Source organism: Arachis hypogaea, chromosome 17, assembly GCF_003086295.3.
Source record: "Arachis hypogaea cultivar Tifrunner chromosome 17, arahy.Tifrunner.gnm2.J5K5, whole genome shotgun sequence".
Classification (NCBI taxonomy): Eukaryota; Viridiplantae; Streptophyta; class Magnoliopsida; order Fabales; family Fabaceae; genus Arachis; species Arachis hypogaea.
The window spans coordinates 111,100,086-111,119,216 of record NC_092052.1 but is presented as its reverse complement, the minus strand read 5'-3'; the positions used below and the strand labels follow the sequence as shown (position 1 = coordinate 111,119,216).

The 19,131-nt window shown below is 37.7% G+C and overlaps 1 protein-coding gene across 1 annotated transcript; it reads left to right on the top strand.

The window, feature by feature from the left end:
• Positions 1 to 9,738: 9,738 nt before the first annotated feature.
• Positions 9,739 to 11,877, top strand: LOC140180683 (uncharacterized). Its single transcript, XM_072221957.1, has 2 exons — positions 9,739 to 9,970; positions 11,495 to 11,877. Exons 1-2 carry the CDS (start codon positions 9,739 to 9,741, stop codon positions 11,875 to 11,877), a joined length of 615 nt encoding a protein of 204 aa, XP_072078058.1.
• The last annotated feature ends 7,254 nt before the right edge of the window (positions 11,878 to 19,131 follow it).

Genomic DNA, 19,131 nt, shown 5'->3' with positions numbered 1-19,131 from the left:
AGTAATCATTTATGACATGTTTATATTTTTTGATTCAAGTGTTGTGTGAGACTGTGAGTATTATTGTTCTTCTTCCTGCCACTAGAGAATTATGTATATTATTATTGCTAAGTTGTAAACTTGATGTACCCTTAATTATATGATTATAAATAAATGAAGAGTTATTTACACTATCAATTTAAAATACCAGCTTAAATTAGATGGTTGCACACTAAATTAACAAAAAAGTCAAGCTTAGGCACTAATTTAATTGCAGAAATATCATTTCTTCAAAAGTAAACACTAACACGTCCAATGTCATTTACAGTTTCATTTAATTAAGAAAAATGAAATTGGTCAACCAAACATGGCAAGCACTTAACCCAAACATGCAAATATGAATTTAACATAAGTGAAATGTGAAATGGAGAAGGAAATGAAAGAAGGTTGACAGGAAAGCATGAAACAGCCAGCATAGACACATTCTCTTGGGTATTGCTTGAAATTACCTATTGCTTAAAATTCGAATTTAAAATTTAGAGTTCAACAGAACTCCTACATTCTTGATCTATTTCGTCAGAACAAATGATCATTTGTGCTATATATATATAAAAGGAAATGAGATTTTTTTTATTATCTTCTTCGTTTTTATTTATATTTGTTGGTTTCTTTCTTGACTCATCTATCTACCCTTTTGAGTTTTAAGGTATGTGTAACTGTGTCCACAACAATGTTATACACTATACTTATTTTTTCAGTTTGTGATCAGACACGCAGGTCAATGCTTAATTGTTATTGTTAATGGATAATCTTAAGAGTAATTGTAAAGCTTTAAATGATAATAAACTTTTCCATCAACGTATAAGTTTTGTTAGCACACAATGCAATTGAGCTTAACCCTTGATATTATTAATTTATTTTTTGGTTTCAATGAACCTAAATAAACCCTTTTATTGGTATAACTTTCTTTTTCTCTATACATATGTACACACTCAGAAGTTATTCATATTCATACTTCATTTATACACTGCTTTTGACAGAGAATTGAAGGATGGCAAAAAAACAAAAGGGTCCTGCAATAGGGATCGATCTTGGAACTTTATTGTTAAAGCTTAAGACAGTAATAAAGCAAGAATTTTATCTTCTATGGAAACGTCCTAATAGCATTGAACTTGCAGGGAGTCGCTAACCGTGGTTGCTCAATTCGTGTGGGAAGAGACACAGAAAAGAATGGCAAAGGTAAGTTTCCAGTAAAATTGCAGTAGGTTGAGTTGAAGGAATTGTAACATTAGACTACCTATTCCTTCTTTAGAATATTTGCTTTGCTAAATGATAATGTATCAACTTGAATTTACTAATGCTAATGCCACATATACTGCTATGAAAAAATGCTATGCATCCCTTGTTTATTTGCCCAAAATCACCCCGTTAAGTAGGTAGTCTATAAAAATATAAAATCCTAAATTTTTGTTGCATCTTTCTAGCACTTTAAATTCGGACAAGAACTCTAGCTATGTAACATTGTTTTTCTGGTATTACTTTTCTCAATTGAATTTTACTTCATTTCCTTTTCCGTTCCAATTTTACCTCTGCAATTATATTTTTTTATATTACTGTTTCCCTTTCATCACTACTTCTTATTTCAAAATCAATTTCAATTTTAGTTACCAGTTTTTTGCATAACCCATTTAATTCTGTTTGATACCAATTATACAATTATTAATAAAATAGTAAAAAATCCCAATTTTGGCTTCAATCATTCATATAGTTCATCTTTTTATAAATATCCATGTGCCCATATTGGTGATCTTCACTCAATGTGATTATTTTTGACAAAAAAATCAAACACAGCAACCAAACACAAAACAGATGAAGAGAAAAATTTGTTGAAAACTCACCAGATTGGGACCAGGTTGTGCGAAGGAGGCCGAGGAGTTGCTAAAGGCGAGGAGGAAGTCGGGGACTTGCTGCTTCTGTCTCGGCGTCGACGGGCGCAATGACGGCGCGAGACTGACTACGAGGCAGTGACAAGACACGGAGCGGCGACGACGTCCAGGTCCAGGAGCTGCTGCTACTGCCGCCAGTGACGACGACGGCAAGGAAGGCACGCGAGATCGGAGCCGGGAGAGACCGACGACAAGCTTGTCGTATGATGCTGATAGAAGGAGAAAACTTGGGTCAATGAGATATGAGAGATGAGAGAGCTTCTGTGAAAGTGACGTTGAGGGAGGAAAAGGGATTATGAAACGATGTAGTTTGGTGGACTGAAGAAAAGGGCAAAAAAGGAAAAGATTCGGACCGGTTTATTTAAACCAGCTAGGTCGAACCGGATTTAAAGTATCTGGTTTAAAAATAAATTTTATTAACCGATTTTATAAAACACCAATCATAAAGTGACATGTCAGCAACTTTAAAAAAAGTTGTTTTTGTCAACTTTATGTGAGTCTCCCCCTTGTGCAAAATAACCACAAAGTTGAAAATGCGTAAAGATTAAAAATTTTTTCAATGATGCATAATAAAATTTATTGTGCAACATTTAAAAATGAACAAGAACCTCACCTATAAATAGTGAGGTTCCTTCGGTTTATTTTCATCAAACACAAGTAAGAGAAAAATAGATGTGTGAATACTTCTCAAAAAATTATAGTGTGTAGGTTTATGTATAGGAGATATTTTTGGATATTATCTCTATTATTCCTTGGTACTATAATTATCATAAAATTATAGTATTTAAATAGGAAAGAGATCTCACTGAAAAATAATATATGTACATCTTGAATGTGTAAGAGTGTGGAGAGGATATTGTATGATTATCCAAAAATATAGTAAAATTTTTGTTAAGATCGTCTAACTCGTAATTGTTATACGATTTTTGAGTTTTTCATGTTAAATATTTGTGCAAGTTATTATTTATGTAAAAGTATTGGTACAGTATTATTTGCATATATTGTACAGTACTATTTACAGAGACATATATTGATGTCCATATTATACTGTACACGTGTATGATTACTGTTGATCTATACGACTATTATTCATTTGTACGGTTAGTATTTACAAATAAATTTTTATTTTTATTTTTACATTGCGCTGTGCTCGTTGGCAAATTTAATTCTACAAAGACTTCTTAATTTATCGTCACATTTAGACTCCTTATAATTAAAACTATATATTCTATTTATCCTAATAAGTGGTACCATAGACTGTAGCTTAGGTGGACTTCTGGTTAAGGTGGAGCCTAAGGCTAGTGTAAAGTTTAATTCTAAGTATGTTATGTAGTTGCAGTGTTACTTGATCTTCCACATCAGAAAAAAATTATTCTTGGTTGTTCATCAGTTAACCTTGGGTATTGGAGGAAGTATCACTACAATAAATAAGGATTTTTGTAACGGTTAAAAATTATTGTCGTAGATTAGAATATCGTTGATAAAACTTTAGTCAACGCTTTGGCAACACTTTTTGACCTGTGGTATATATATTCGTTACCAATGCTAATAGACAACGGTTTTTTATATAAGGCAATAGCAACAAAAAAAATCGTTGCCTTTGTTATCTTAATAGACAACGGTTTTTACAATAATTTTTAAATAATAATTTTTAATGTTGTCAGTCATTATGCAATGGTTTACAATTATAACACGATAGGCAACGACTTTACATCATTGTAGCTTTGTTACTAGTTTGGAGAATGGTTTGAAAATCGTTGCCTTTTATTTTTTTTTTTTAAACAACGATTTTAATACCATTGCTATTTTGTAGTTACCTTTGACAATAATTTTAACGTCATTATTTTTTGTGACTTTTGACAATAATTTTTTGTAATTATATATTTTTTTATTTCCAATGGTTTTCTAATGTTGCATTGAAATTACTATTTCAACTATTTTTTTAATTTAGTGTCAATAAATAACCTTAAATATTTGAATTAAATTTCTAAAGAAAACTAATAGCACATTTACTATCAAATTCAATTTATAAAGTATTCTATAAGATCACACACATTACATCATCATTACAAAATACCATATACTAGTCTAAATCATAACAACCTCTAACTATTTTTTTTGAAAGTAAAATAGCTCAACACACTGGAGTGGATCAAACAGTATCAAACAAAACAAAAATACAGGCAACCCCAACAAACTCCTAGACCAAAGAAACAAAATCCCCACGTCATCTCCGGCATAGCCATCAACAACCCTAGAGATGCACACCTCTCCACTCGTTGCAGCTAAGGATGGTCATTGTGATGATATCTTCTACGCCTTTCATTTGGTTCTGAAATATCCTCCTATTTCGCTCCATCCAAATGTGCCAAATGATCGCACAGAAACACCTCAAACGCTGCTGTCGATCTTCTTTTCTTCGCGGCTCATCTGTCCAACTCAGGAAATGGTCCTTCACTAACTCCAGGAAATCCCAGAGCCGGCCAAACATAGATATCCATGCACTCCGCACCTGCCTAGCAAAATCACAGCCAAGAAACAAGTGATGGATCTACTCAACATCCTTATTACATAAAACACAGCTCTTATCATCCTGGCTAATAATCCCGATCCGACTTAGCCGTTCTTTGGTATTCACCCTGCCTACCAGGACAAACCAAGCAAACAGCTCCATCCTTGGTGGAACCAAACCTTTCCAGATGGTCTTTGTGAAGCTGTAACTGGTTACATCCTCTGATAGCATTCCTTCTTGTAGTACCTGCACAAAAGAGTTAGTCAAAAAAATACCAAGTCTATCATATTTCTACACAACTCTATTCTCCCTATTATTCGCTAGCCTCACAGGTCTCAAAGCCTCATGTAGCTGACTCAGAAGGTCTAACTCCCACTGAAAGAGCTCACGCCTCCATTGGAAGTTCCAAACCCACTCTAGCCCATTCAAAAACCCACAATCCCCAATAACTGAACCCACTCTAACTATATCGTCAATGCAAAATATTCAATAACAAAAAGGAAGTAATTAATTAAGTAGCATATAGGTTTATCATCATGTCCACAACATCATAACTTTTACTCTCTAGTATTTAATCTTCAAATTTTGTAACATTAATTAAGTTCTTTTTCCCTTTCAAAATGATTTTTCTGTGAACAAAAAAAATAGTAAATCAAATATGAAACTACACATTTTTAATGCTAATAATACTTGCTAAGAAAAAAAAAGCAGAAGAAGCTTAGTTGCATACTTGCATTAGTCAACAAACCAAGTTATAACTTATGAGAATGAGATTAGGTGCATGCTTTAAGACATACAATACAAATCACTAGAAAAAATGGGCAAGTGTTTATGCATGAAAACAAGGGTGCTGCTTATATTTAGTTATAAGGTGTCAAAACATATTTAAAGTTAACAGCTACTAGAGGTTTATGATAACAAGGTTGATATTAAAGCACAAAATATCTTACATTCAAGGAACAAGAATAAAGTCCCAAATACTCAACCAAGCACACCAGACTAAAAAATTATTTTCTTAACTTGTAGAGTTCTTTTTCTTTGACGAAGATAATACGCGTAATATTAAATCAGAGCCAATATTACATTCTTTAATCATAGTAGACTGAATTATATTAAGAACCTTTTCCATCCAATTAAAATCAACATTACAAGCATATTTAGCCAGCATATGTGTAGCACAATTTCCAGCTTTTTAAGATGTGTGAAAGAGTAATTCTAGAGTTGGTCTCCCAATTAAATGCAATCACTATCTATAGATTGATGAGCAAACTGAGTAATTCAAAGGAAATGGTCATTCTCTCAGTCCATATCTAAGTGGCATCCAGTTTTTCTGAATGAAGTTTAAGAAAGGGAAAAAAATACATCAATATGGAGGAAAATTTCCGACTCAGGGAACATTTCCTGCGGCCAAACCTGCCTTATCAAGCTTGGGAAAAAGGAAAAAAGAGCCTAAGAAAAAGGAAGAGCAAAACTCAGAGAAGCCCTGAAGATACCACAACTATACTCCCCTCCGAGTCTCTCTAGTGGATGTCTATAGAGAGATAGGCCACATGGAGAAGCTTCCACCTCCTCGTCCGATCAAACATAAGAAGGTAGGAAGTCGGACAGAATATTGTGAGTATCAATGAATGTTACGACTTGAAGAATGTTATAGAAAATTTGGCCAGAGAAGGCCGGCTAGACAGATACTTGGCTGACAGATTGGGCGACCCGAGAAAGAGATAGAGGGAGGAAGAGGAAAGACGACAAGAGCATCCACCTCAGACCCGCCCAGAGCAACATATACACATGATCAATGGGGGATTTGCCAGAGGAGAAATGTCAAAATTGTAACACCCTACCACACTGAACTTTACGCTTAAGTCGTAAAATAGAGGTGGAGTGGTATTATGACCTCTAAAATAAAATGTGTACATATAATAGCAGAAGGATTATAATATACTAGGAGCCTTGAAGAATAGAGGAAATAAAAATTGCGAATTAAAAGCGCAATGCTTAAGAAACGAGTTATCTTGCATACTAAGAAAGCTATAGCTGTTAAGTATAAAGTAACCAAAAACAGAAACAAAGGGTCAAAGATAAAAAGTAATAAGCTCCTAACTCAGCCCGCGAAGTCAAGACTGGCCGGAAAATATGCACACACATATATATACATATCCAAAACCCAAATATACATAAACAAAATCCTGTCTCTCCATAAACCTCTAAGAGGATCAAAAAGAACAAGTTATGCAGAGAGAAAGCTAAGTGTGTGTGTATATATATATATCTCACTGTACAACAAAATAACACAGTAACCACTTCGCTTCAGGAGTCCAGACGCCTAACAAGATGTCTCTTGACCTGCATCTGAAAAACAACAACATAGTATGGGGTGAGAACCAGAGGTTCTCAGTATGGTAAAGGTGCCACACACATAAGATATAAGGTCTTGGGAATGCCAGAGGCAATCCTAAAACGCCGACACTCAGATTATAGAGCTTAAAGTATTAAATAGAAGTCATAAAAGGTGGTTTTCTAAGAGTATCTAACCCTAACTTAACTTAACCTTAAAATCTAAGTCCCATACTGCCATTCCTCCATACTTCCATCTCCGTCAGCATTTCACAGACAAATAAATAGATAAAGGCAAGCACAAGAAGGTTACAAATACTGTAGGTAACAAATATACATTTAACATGGCAAGTACACTTAGGCACACCCAATTAATGCACAAATAAGTAATTCAAGTAGTATGCATATTATGCATGCATGTTCTATGGCTGATGAGGCTCATTTGTCGGTTACCCAGCCAACTTGACAAGTTCAAAAACCTTAGACTGTCCCTCGACGTGCATCCCCAAGAGTCTATGCATAGCTTTTTCTCAAATAATCAATATTGCTCAATGGGGGTTAACATTCCCGGTAATTTATAAGTGCCCGGTCACCCTTACGTCGTAGGGTCAACAAAGTATCAAGTTTTTAACCTGGTACATGTGGTGGTAAGCTACGGTACTTTACTCAGGAAAATCTCGTATCTCAGATCATTTAATCATTCAAGCCAAGTATCATATATGATCATTCATTTAATTATCAAGCCAAGTATCATTCATAATCATCCGTAACATTTCATAATCAATTCATCATTTTCTTTTTGGCTTTACTTCACCTCCAAGTTATCTCCATTTCCTAGCTTCATCTGACTGTCAGGCTTAACACCACTTTTTATGACTAAAGGAATGAAAATAGAGGTTTAGATATTTGAAATAAGGTTTTAAAACTCAAAAATCATGTTTGCTAGAACAGGTGCCACGCGCACGCGTGGCTCCCGCGTACGCGTTGGAGTGTGAAGATGCAGCTCGTGCGCTCGTCCCTTGTCATGCGTATGAGTAGGAAAAACTTCATGTCACGCGTGCGCGTGGGTCACGCGTACGTGTGGATATGCTTGTTAGCTCCTTACGCGTACGCATAGGACCAGTCACGTACGCATCGCCAAAACCCATGCCACGCGTGCGCGTGGGCCACGTGTACGCATGGATGTACGTTCTTCAAAAAAGGAATCAATCAGAGAGCTGCATAACTAGAGAAATACCACCTGCATATTAACAAATTCCACACCAAAATTTCAAACGGGCATAATTCAGTCGTTTTAAATCGTTTTTCTTCCGTTATTCGAACGGCATAAACTTCATGAACCCAATTTTCATTTAAAATAAATTGGAATCAATTTGGGATTCCAGAAGCCAAGTTATAGCCTACCGAAGTTTGGCCCAAAACCAAAGTATTGCAAATTCTTTAAACCTCATGTTCATTCAAAGTTTCCATTCCATTCAATATTAAACATGTCAATACCAATACAATTGCCAACAACAAACCTCAACAAAACTCTACACCATTCCATTAACCACCATTCAATAACACTAAACAATCTCATTTCTCAACAATTCCATCAAGCTTCCATTCAATATTCTTGTAAACATATAATCAACAAGTCAACCATATTTCTTTCTAACATCAATATAAGTAACAATCTCCACCACATAATCAAATCACCAGTTATCCAACAAACACTAACCAAACATGTTCATCAATAAATTACTAAACATTCAATATACACATGCATTCCAACTTATCCTATGGTCATCTAGCCTAAGTTTTCACAGAACATTATATATTAAATGCAAGAAACCTAAACCATACCTTGGCCGATTCCCCACGTAACGATCAAGGAAATTTAAATAAAACCAACACAGCCCCAAAACATCAACTAAACAACTTCCTCCAAGTTCCGGTATTCACAATTTCAAGCTCCAATTATTTATTCACAACCTAATACACATTCAGAATACATATATACCCAATTTAATTCCCAAAGCTCAAATTTAGTGAAATTAAAATAGAATTATGGTATCCTTACCTTACCCAAGCTTCGCATAAGTAAGAGTGAACGTTTTTCTCAAGCTAATTGGATCCTAAAACATCAAAAATAAAAAAAATTCAACATCTCTTCCAATTTTCAAAAAATTGGGGGAAAGGAGTATCTGGGAGTGATTAATAACTTACCAATGAAATTGTTCCAATAGAAACGTAGAGCTCGACACGGTGGTCGCGTGGCCACAAACGGTGCGACGATCGGAGTTCGGACGGAGAAGTTACGGCGAGTTGAAGGTTGTCGTAAGGGTCGAAAACGTTTTCTCGTTCTCCCCTTCCCTCTGCTCGCTGGAACGTGTACTTGGGAAGAAAGGGGAAATTTTTGGGTTTCATTTAATGTCCTTTTGGGCTGGTTTGGGTCCACAGGCCCGGTTCAACCGGTTCGGCCTGTTTAGTCTAATCTTTGACCGATTTCTTCAAAATTAGTGTTAAAATTTTCGTTTCAATGAGCTCTATCCTAATTTGTTATAATATTCACATTTCTAATCTTCCTTATTAAAAACTAATTTATTGACTAACTATCTACTAATTTAACGGGGTTTACAAAAATCATCACGGAAAAGGCATCTCAAAGAGGTATACCAAGTCGGGGAGGAAAATAGACTGCCCGACTTACCTACCATTTCGTTCACTAAAGAAGACGCTCAAGGGATAACACCTGGGCATGATGATCTCGTGGTGATAACAATGATCCTCACAAATGTAAACCTCCATAGAACCCTGATAGACCAGGGCAGCTCGGCAGACATCCTATTCAAACCCGCCTTCGACAAACTCAGGTTGGAAGAAAAATACCTAAAGGTCTATCCAGACAACCTCTTTAGACTAGGGGATACTCCAATCCGACCTCTTGGGTATATCTCCTTATACACCACTTTTGGAAAGGGAACAATGTCGAAGAAATTGAGTGTCGATTACATCGTGGTCGACGTAACATCGGCATATAATGCCTTAATAGGTCAGACCACCTTGAATCGATTTCCAGCTGTTGTCTCAACACCTCACCTATGTATGAAGTTCTCCACAATGGAAGGAATTGCCACTATTAAGGGGGACCAAAAGCTAGCATGTAAATGCTACAATGAAAGCCTTAAATTTAAAAGGCAACCTGCGGAGCAAAAAGGTCAACACAATTGAACCGGGGGGGTATCCGAATTTGAGAAGAACTGCGCTCCCAACCTAGAGGCAAGGTAAAGGAGTACAAATCGGAGACCACCCTGACAAAATAACAAATATCGGGGCTAATCTGGAGGAAAACCTAAAGGAACAGCTTGTTGATCTACTAAGAAAGAACTCCAACCTCTTCGCCTGGAAAGCCTCTGACATGCCCGGCATAGATCCCTACCTGATGTCCCAAAACTTGTAGTATGTCCGGGCTCCCGACCTATTCAACAAAAGCATCGAAAGCTCGAACCAGAAAGGACATAGGTCATGGAGGAACAAGTGCAGGCCTTGCTAGAGGCAGGGTTCATAAGGGAGGTAAAATATCTATTGTGGCTAGCTAACATTGTTTTGGTGAAAAAACAAAATAGAAAATAGAGGATGTGTGCAGATTACACCGACCTCAACAAAGCTTATCCTAAGGATCCATATCCCCTCCTTAGTATTGATGCTCTGGTCGACTCAGCCTCAGGCTATAGATATCTGTCATTCATGGACGCTTACTCGGGATACAACCAAATCCTGATGGACAAGCCAAATTAGGAAAAGACCTCGTTCATAACTCCAAAGGCTAACTATTGCTATATAGTAATGCCTTTTGGGTTAAAGAACGCAGGGGATACATACCAGCGACTAATGAACAAAGTATTTTTCTCCCACTTGGAAAAAATTATGGAGGTATACGTAGATGACATGCTCATCAAGACCAAAGAGAACGCAACACTGTTGTCCGATCTCTCCGAGGTGTTCTCCATAATAAGGAAGCATGAAATGAGGTTGAACCCCTCAAAATGCACCTTCCCAGTAGAAGTAGAAAAGTTCTTGGGCTTCATGTTAACTCAAAGAGGTATAGAAGCAAATCCAGACAAGTGTCAGGCTATACTCAACATGAAGAGCCCGACTTGTGTTAAAGCGGTCCAACAATTAAATGGAAGATTGGCAGCCCTATCCAGATTCCAACTCGAATCAACTCTGAAATCACTTCCCTTTTACTCAATCCTAAGAAAAGGAAAGAAATTTGAGTGGACCCCAAAATGTGAGCAAGCCTTTCAGGACTTCAAGGCATTTCTGGGACGGCCCCCTATACTTACCCGACCTATCAAAGAGGAAGAGCTCGTGCTGTACTTGGCAATAGGAAGCTAAGCTATAGCTTCAACCCTGATCTGAGAAGATAAAAAGGGACAGCAACCTATCTATTTCATCAGCAAAGCCCTACAAGGGGTAGAGTTGAACTATCAAAGAATAGAAAAGTTTGCTTATGCCCTTATCCTCACATCTCAAAGACTCCGACCTTACTTTCAGGCTCATACCATCAAAGTCCACACTAATCAACCAATGAAACACATTTTACAAAAGACGGACTTGGCATGGAGGATGCTACAATGGGATGTGGAACTGTCCAAGTTCGACCTAAAGTATAAAGCTCAGACCGCAGTTAAGTTGTAATACCTTGCTGACTTTATCGCTGAGTACACCAAAAGTCCAGGAGATCCAGCTACATGGAGCCTATATGTAGGTGGGTCATCAAATAAATCTGGAAATAGGGCAGGTGTTATTTTAGAAAGCAACCAAGGAACTCGGATAGAACTCTCCCTAAGGTTTGAGTTTCCTACTTCTAACAACCAAGTAGAGTACGAGGCCTTACTTGCTGGCTTGAAGCTGGCCAAAGAAGTAGGGGCGGAAAGATTGATGGTGTTCAGTGATTTGCAAGTAATAACTTCGCAAATTAACAGCACCTATCAACCAAAAGACCCCATTATAAAGAAGTACTTGGATGAAGCCCGAGAACAACTGACACACTTTGCAGAAGGAGAGGTCCGACATATAGCTCAGGATCCAATGCCCGAGCTGATGCCCTCTCCAAATTAGCCAGCATCAAGCCAGGGGGCAACAATAGAAGTCTTATTCAGGAGACTCTGCAAACACCATCAATATCAAAAGAGGAGGATAGTTCAGAGGTATTGACCATATCCAATCAAAACCTAGGATGGATGACTCATATAATCAACTACCTTAAATTTGATGTCCTCCCCAAGAATGAAAAAGAAGCCAGAAGGCTTGTAAAAGAGGCGCAAAATTATACATTGGTCCACAATATTCTATACAAAAGAGGGATCTCAACACTCCTCTTGAAATGTGTCCCGATCTCTAATACAAAGAAAGTCTTAAAGGATGTGCACAGTGACATATGTGGAAATCACTTGGGAGCTCGGTCACTGGCAAAAAAAGTGATCTGAGCCGACTTCTTCTAGCTGACCTTACAATAGGAAGCGACTGAGTTCGTTAAGAAGTGTCCACCTTGACAGAAACATGCCAACTTCCATGTTGCGCCACCTGAGAAACTTATTAGCGTTACCTCACCATGGCCATTTCTAAAATGGAATCTCGATATGCTCGAATCATTTTTACAAGCACCAGGACAAGTCAAATACCTCATAGTAGGGATTAACTACTTCACTAAATGAATCGAGGTAGAGCCTTTAGCAACTATAACCGCCCAGAGAAGTAAAAAATTCATTGTATAAGAACATTGTCACAAGGTTTGGAGTTTCTCACTCCATCACCACGGACAATGGGACTCAATTCAATGACTCAACCTTTAGGAATCTGGTGGCCGACCTAAAAATAAAACACCAGTTCACATCAGTAGAGCACCCCCAGGCCAATGGACAGGTAGAAGCTGCCAACAAAGTCATACTGGGTGGGTTAAAGCGCCGACTATAAGACGCGAAACGGGCTTGGGCTGACGGGTTCCCTCAAGTCTTGTGGGCATATCGGACCACCCCGTATTCTACAATAGGGGAGTCACCTTTCTGACTTGTTTACGGAATGGAAGAAATGATCCCCATAGAAGTAGCTGAAGAATCACCCAAAGTCATATTCTACAACGAAAGAGCTAACTCCCAGGCACAAAAAGAAGAGCTCGATCTCCTCTCTGAAGTCCGAAAAAGAGCTCAAATTAAGGAGGAAGTCCTAAAGCAAAGGATGGCTCTAAGATACAACCAAAAGGTGATCAAGAGGAGCTTCGCCACCAACGACCTCATCTTGATCCGAAATGACATTGGAGTACAAAAATCAGGAGAAGGAACGCTTGCTGCTAATTGGAAGGGACCTTACAAAATAGTTGAGGTCTTAGGCAAATGTTACTACAAAGTGTCCAACCTCCAAGGGTGGGAGCTCCCGAGGTCTTGACACGCATGTAATCTAAGAAAGTATTATAGCTAGACAGCGAAACCTTGTGCATCGGTGTACTCTTTTTCCCAATTTTAGGGTATTTTAATGAGGCATCAGCATAGAGACTAGGAGTACTCAAGCCCCTAATACGTAGATTTACTTAAAGGAATTTCTTTACTATTAATAAAATTTCTACTTCTTTCTTTAAAGGTTTCCTATTAAAAATACATTAATTTAAGCTCAACAAACCACAAAAGTCATTACCCAACATAAGATGGTCAGCAAGATGAAGTGACGAGGTACAAATTAATGTAAGAACTTATATAAACAACTACTGAAAACGGCCTCAATTGTTAGGCCAGGTAAAAAACGAGCTGTAAAAGTAACTTAATAAAGACCGACTACTCGAAGCCGGAATTAGGAAAGGAAACTCATAAAAGAACTACTCATTTGACAAAGTTGCTAAGATTCAAAATCAGGAAAACTATATTCGACTTCAAAAACCTAGCTCCATTTCAAAAGCAGAAGTGTTATTTGAGATATAAAGAAAATAACTTGAATAGTACTTTATAAAAGTTGTGGAAGCAACTAAAACAAAAGGTAAAGTGTTCAAGAAATTACCAAATATTACAAAAGAAAGTAAAGTGTTATAAGACCCAGCTCGGGTCATTCTAAATATCTAAAACAAAAACAAAGAGAATTTAAGGTTTCTCGCTGAAGAGCGAAATTCTCGCGCGATCTAGAATTTTCACGAATAAATTTCCGTTGTAAGTATAGCTTCTAGACCGACAATAATTCCTTTCTTACAAAAGTTTGGCTGTCACAAGTAACAAAATCCAATAAAATTTATAACCGAAGTATTTAAACCTCGGGTCGTCTTCTCAAGGAATTGCAGGGAGGTATGATTTATTATTGGTTATGGAAAATTGTATATTTTTGGGTTTTTTAAAATAAGGAACAAGTAATTTAAATGGCAAGAAAAATAAATTAATAAATTATAAAGAAAAATCTCTTGGCAAGGTATAAGGACTGGAAATCCTATTCTAGTTATCTTTATCAGGTGTGATGAGAATTGTTGTTGCTCCCACTTAGTTAACCCTTACTTTATAAAGGAAAGTCAAGCGGACTAATTAAGTTAATCCTCAAGTCCTAGCCAACTCCTGTGGAGAGACCAGTTTTAGAGCGATCCAAATCAATCAGCAACTCCAATTTCAATCAATAGCTGAGTTTGATAACTCAAGTGTTACCAATCACTTAACCAAAGCCAAAGGGAAAATAAATCTAACTTAAATTGAAAGCAATCATAAACAGAATAAAACAATCATTAATCTGAAATACCTCAATTAATATTAAATAGAATATTCAAATCTTGACATGAAAAGGTTTGTAGGATAAATTGGAACATTAACAAGTAAAAGCATTGGAATAAATAAAAATAGAAGAGCGACATAAATTAAAAGAACATTGAACCTGGCATTGAAGTAAAGTAGCCTAAACCTAATAGAAATCCTAAATCCTAATCCTAACAGAGAGGAGAGAGCCTCTCCCTCTAAAAGCTACATCTAAAAACCTAAAATTATCAATATTGTATTTGTTACTAAGTTGTTATTTGATTCCCCCATTCTCTGGCTTATATTCTGTGTTTCTAGATTTGGAATTGGGCCAAAAAAGGGTGCAGAAATCGCTAGGGGCGTTTTCTGCAGATTCTTGTACGTGGCATCTGTCACGCGTTCGCGTGGGTCACGCGTTCGCATCATTTGCGTTCTGCTCAAGGCACACGTCCGCGTCGTCCACGCGTTTGTGTCGATGCCATTTCGCGCTAGGCACGCGTTCGCATCGTCCATGCGTTCGCGTCGCTGCCTTTTCTTCAAAACTCCATTTTTGTGCTTTCCTTCTATTTTTGTATGTTTCCTTTTTGTCCTTTAAGCCATTCCTGCCCTATGAGACCTGAAAATACTTAACACACAAATTACGGCATCAAATGGTAATAAAGGATAATTAAAATTAATATTTTTAAAGTATAGGAAACATGTTTTACATATATCATAAAATAAGGAAGGGAAAGTAAAACCATGCAATTTACATGAATAAGTGGGTGAAGGATTGAATAAATAACTTAAATTGGGCACAAAATACATCATAAAATATGGGTTCATCACTCGCCAAGCAGCGGGTTGAGATCCTCGCCCGTAGCAGCATCTTTTCCCTTGACAGGAGGGGTCGGAGGATGCATAAAGATCGGCACGGTTGGGATAGACGTAGATGGTGAAGAAGAGGCCTCCACATTGACAATCTCGGGTTGGACCTCGGACGGTGCAGAAGCTTGACCGACTTGGGGAGCAGAAATCTTCGAGTCGAGAGGAGGCCCCTCATCCTCATCAGGGGCCGGCACAATCTTTCCGTCAACAACAATGTTATCTTGACTAAGTTGGGAAAGGTCTAGGTCGGGGGCAAGGACTTGGACTTGAGCCTTTAAATTTTCAAACATCTCATCCATCCCCCTGACAACATTCTCCTAAAGGGCCGCATACTCCTCCCGAGCTGCTTTCAATTCATCCTTGAGGTCAATAAGCTCCCCGTAAGTCCTAGTGTAACTTTCCTCGGCCTTATTCTTCATCCCCTCTGCCATCAATGCTGCCGCCTCAGCCTTTATTGCTCGAGAATGAGCTTTCTCCAAGTCAGACTTCAGCTTGGCGTTCTCCTCCTCTAACTCCTCCTTCAAGCCATTTAACCTTTCCACTTTAGCTCAGGAAGAGTCAAGGAAAGCCTGAATAGCACGGACATGAGTCTTTCCCAGCTTCTTAGCCAAAGCAGTACTCACCCCGCCATACGGATACAATTACGGGTCATATGGTGGAGGTGATTCTAGATAGCCACGTCATCCATAGCTATTTGACTATGGGGCAAGATGTTCTTTTCACTCTAAACGAACCCGTCAAAATCCTTATCATTAATGCCCGACTCCCTAGTAGTTTTCTATTTTTTGGGAGGAGGCCCTGGCGGTAACGGGGAAGATGAAGCACCCGAGCTCTTAGAAGATGGGTCAGAAGGTATCAACCAAACGGAAGGAGTTGGGATGACCTTTTTCTGGGCTATGGGGCCAGGGTCCGACTTCTTAAGGGAAGGTCGGGAAGAAGCACCCCTAGCCTCCTTATCTTGAAAGCCCCCGAGCCACAACCGTTTTTCGGGTTTGACGCAAGTATTTCATGGACGAAGTTTTAGAAGCCATTGTCTCTGTAAAAAAACAAGAGGCATATTAGAACAACAAATACAATTTGAGAAATCATAAAGGCTAGAGGTCGGAAGACTACCTAGCTTGGACCGAAGCTGACTGGGGTCCCCTAAGAACCTCTTGGTGTCTAAATGAGGAGCCCGACCCCAACACTCTTGCAACACGTCCACAAAACGTCTTTCAACCTCATCTAACCTATCCACAATATACTTGGCTATAACAGGCTCCTCTTGGCAATAAAAGGGAAAGGAGGGTTCGTCATTCTCATCTAAATAAAAAGGTTGGACACCTACAGATCGGTCCTTAAAAAAAGTAATTTTTGAAGTCATGGAAAGGCTCATCAAAAACAGAAAAAATCTTTCTACCGTAAACAGCTCGGAAAGAAAACCAAGAATCCTTCCGCTTTAATGTCCCGGGTGTGGTTAGCACAAACAAATAAAAGAAAACCGAGGCAGAAGGTTGGACCTCGAGTTCTCGGCAGAGGAGTTGAAAAATTTTCAGAAAAGCCCAAGAATTTGGGTGCAATTGGGTGGGAGCAACATTACAAGACCAGAGGATATTCGACTCAAAATCCGAGAAGGGAAGAGAAATGCCCAGCTTAGAAAAAAAACAATCGTAAGCGTAAAAGAAAAGACGCTCCGAGTTATCTAAAGGAGGGAAACAAACCATCTCCTCAGGGTCGAGTACTACCAACTCATAATTCCTCTTGTCCTCTCTATTCTCACAAATATTATGATGGCTACAGAAGGTATCACAGTATTTCCTATCTACTACCGAAACACAAGAAAGAACAATGGTATCTACCCAAGTTAGAATGCTAGGGGGAACCTTAGTAAACATACCGAGAACAGCAAAACAAGACATAAAGTCTATACCTATAAATGCAAAGTAAAGAAGTCGTTACTGATAGAGCTCGGACACCATCCAATATAGGTCGGGCAAAAGCAAACAAACCAATCAACACAGTTCTACGACTCTTCTATACACAGAAGGACTCGAAATGGCGCCCCTCATATTCCATCAGTAACCACAACATCATATAGCAGGGACACCATTAGGGGTAACATAAATGTAATTGATAAACCAAAACGATTACAGTATTTAGCAATTCCAGAAAAGCAATTCAAGACAACAAAAAGGAAAAACTTCAGGCTATGTAACAGTAGCCAAACAAAAGGAAAATTCCTAGAAAAAAGCAACATCATCAAAGATCCAAGTACCCAACAGTAACCCATTGTCAACAATCAGAGGTCATTCAAGAATAGCCACAAGAACAAACAAACAATGCAAGACTATTAAAAATGATGAGACACTAACCTCAAAGGGGGTTTGAAATGAAGAGGGGCACATCAAGCAGCAAGACACGAACAATCCTCTTCAAAGAACTCTTCCGAGAAGAACGAGATTAGGAGAACCTTGAAAAATGGAGTCTCAAAGTAAGACGAAGGAAAAGAAAGGATCTTTTCTTCACAATGATAGCAAATGAAAAGACTTTCAGAAATAGGAAAAAGGAGAAGAAGAAAGGCCACGGTGCTTTTATAAGAAACAAAGAGTAACGTGCCTATTTACTCCTCTTTAAAACATGCGCACAATTCAAGAAAACTGCCGTGCCAACTTAGCCCCTCATTTAAAGGGAGGCACCATTCAAATTTTCAAGTACGTTGAGTACTTGATCTTTGGAAAGACGGGGCACCCGACGTCTAAGCAAAAATTACGAAATGCTTGAGCTCGACCTATAAAAGGCTCAAGACTCAAGCAGGGGCACTGCTCATACTCTGCCCTAATAAGCAAAGCCAGGTCAAACAAACAAAAAGGTCCACCAAGAAAAATGGCCTCTACAAACATACCCGGCCTCTTTAAAGAGGTCAGATACCGACAAAAGAGCCCAGCTCTACATGTCCAAAGCAGGTAACTGCCTCCGCCAATCTCTCCTACAATTTCTATCTTTACTAAAAGATAGATTCCAACAAACTTCCAAGATAAAGGAAACAGTTATCCATCAGAAATGATGGAACTACTCTAACAAAGGTGGTTATCGACCCCACTATAAGTACACTGACATCCCTCAAGTATAATTCACATTCTAATCTACTAAAAGCCTGCCTACAGCCCTTGCTAACTTAAACATCGGAGTCTCTTGTAGGTACCACCTCCAACTCCTCACGAAAAACTCGAACTGACGGTATCTCAACATCAACAAATCAGATGCTGCCATACAAAGAGATCCGAACCTCACGTCCCGTCCCAATTCAATGTTTTAAGTAACATTTGCAACAATTTTTATTCTTTTAACAATTATCACCATCATCATGTAAACAAAATTTTGAACTAAATCATTACCAAAAATAAAATATATTTCATCATTAAAAATATAATTATACTAAATATATAATAAAATTAATTATTAAAGTAAAATATATGATAAAATTTAAAATATATATTAAAAATAAATTAAATATATATATTTATTATAAATATATAATGATTGATTTTGACGTATAAATAATATTTTTACAAAAACTACTATAAAAAATTGAATCACAGAATATTGGATTGTTTACACGAAAATGTTACATGGTACGATTTAGTTATTAATTTATTATAATGAAAAGGAAAAAGTAAAAGAAATAAACAAGTATCTGCCAAGAAAGAAGAATGTAACGTAATCCCATTTTTCCATGCGGTCTGTTATACTAATTAGTTATTATTATGCTTTT

What these genes read in the sequence shown, in the direction of transcription:
- LOC140180683 (XM_072221957.1), top strand. Translation starts at nt 9,739, where the DNA reads ATGTCGAAGAAATTGAGTGTCGATTACATCGTGGTCGACGTAACATCG. An exon ending in GCAACCTGCGGAGCAAAAAG is followed by an intron (nt 9,971 to 11,494) that starts GTCAACACAATT and finishes CCAAAAGTCCAG; the next exon opens with GAGATCCAGCTACATGGAGC.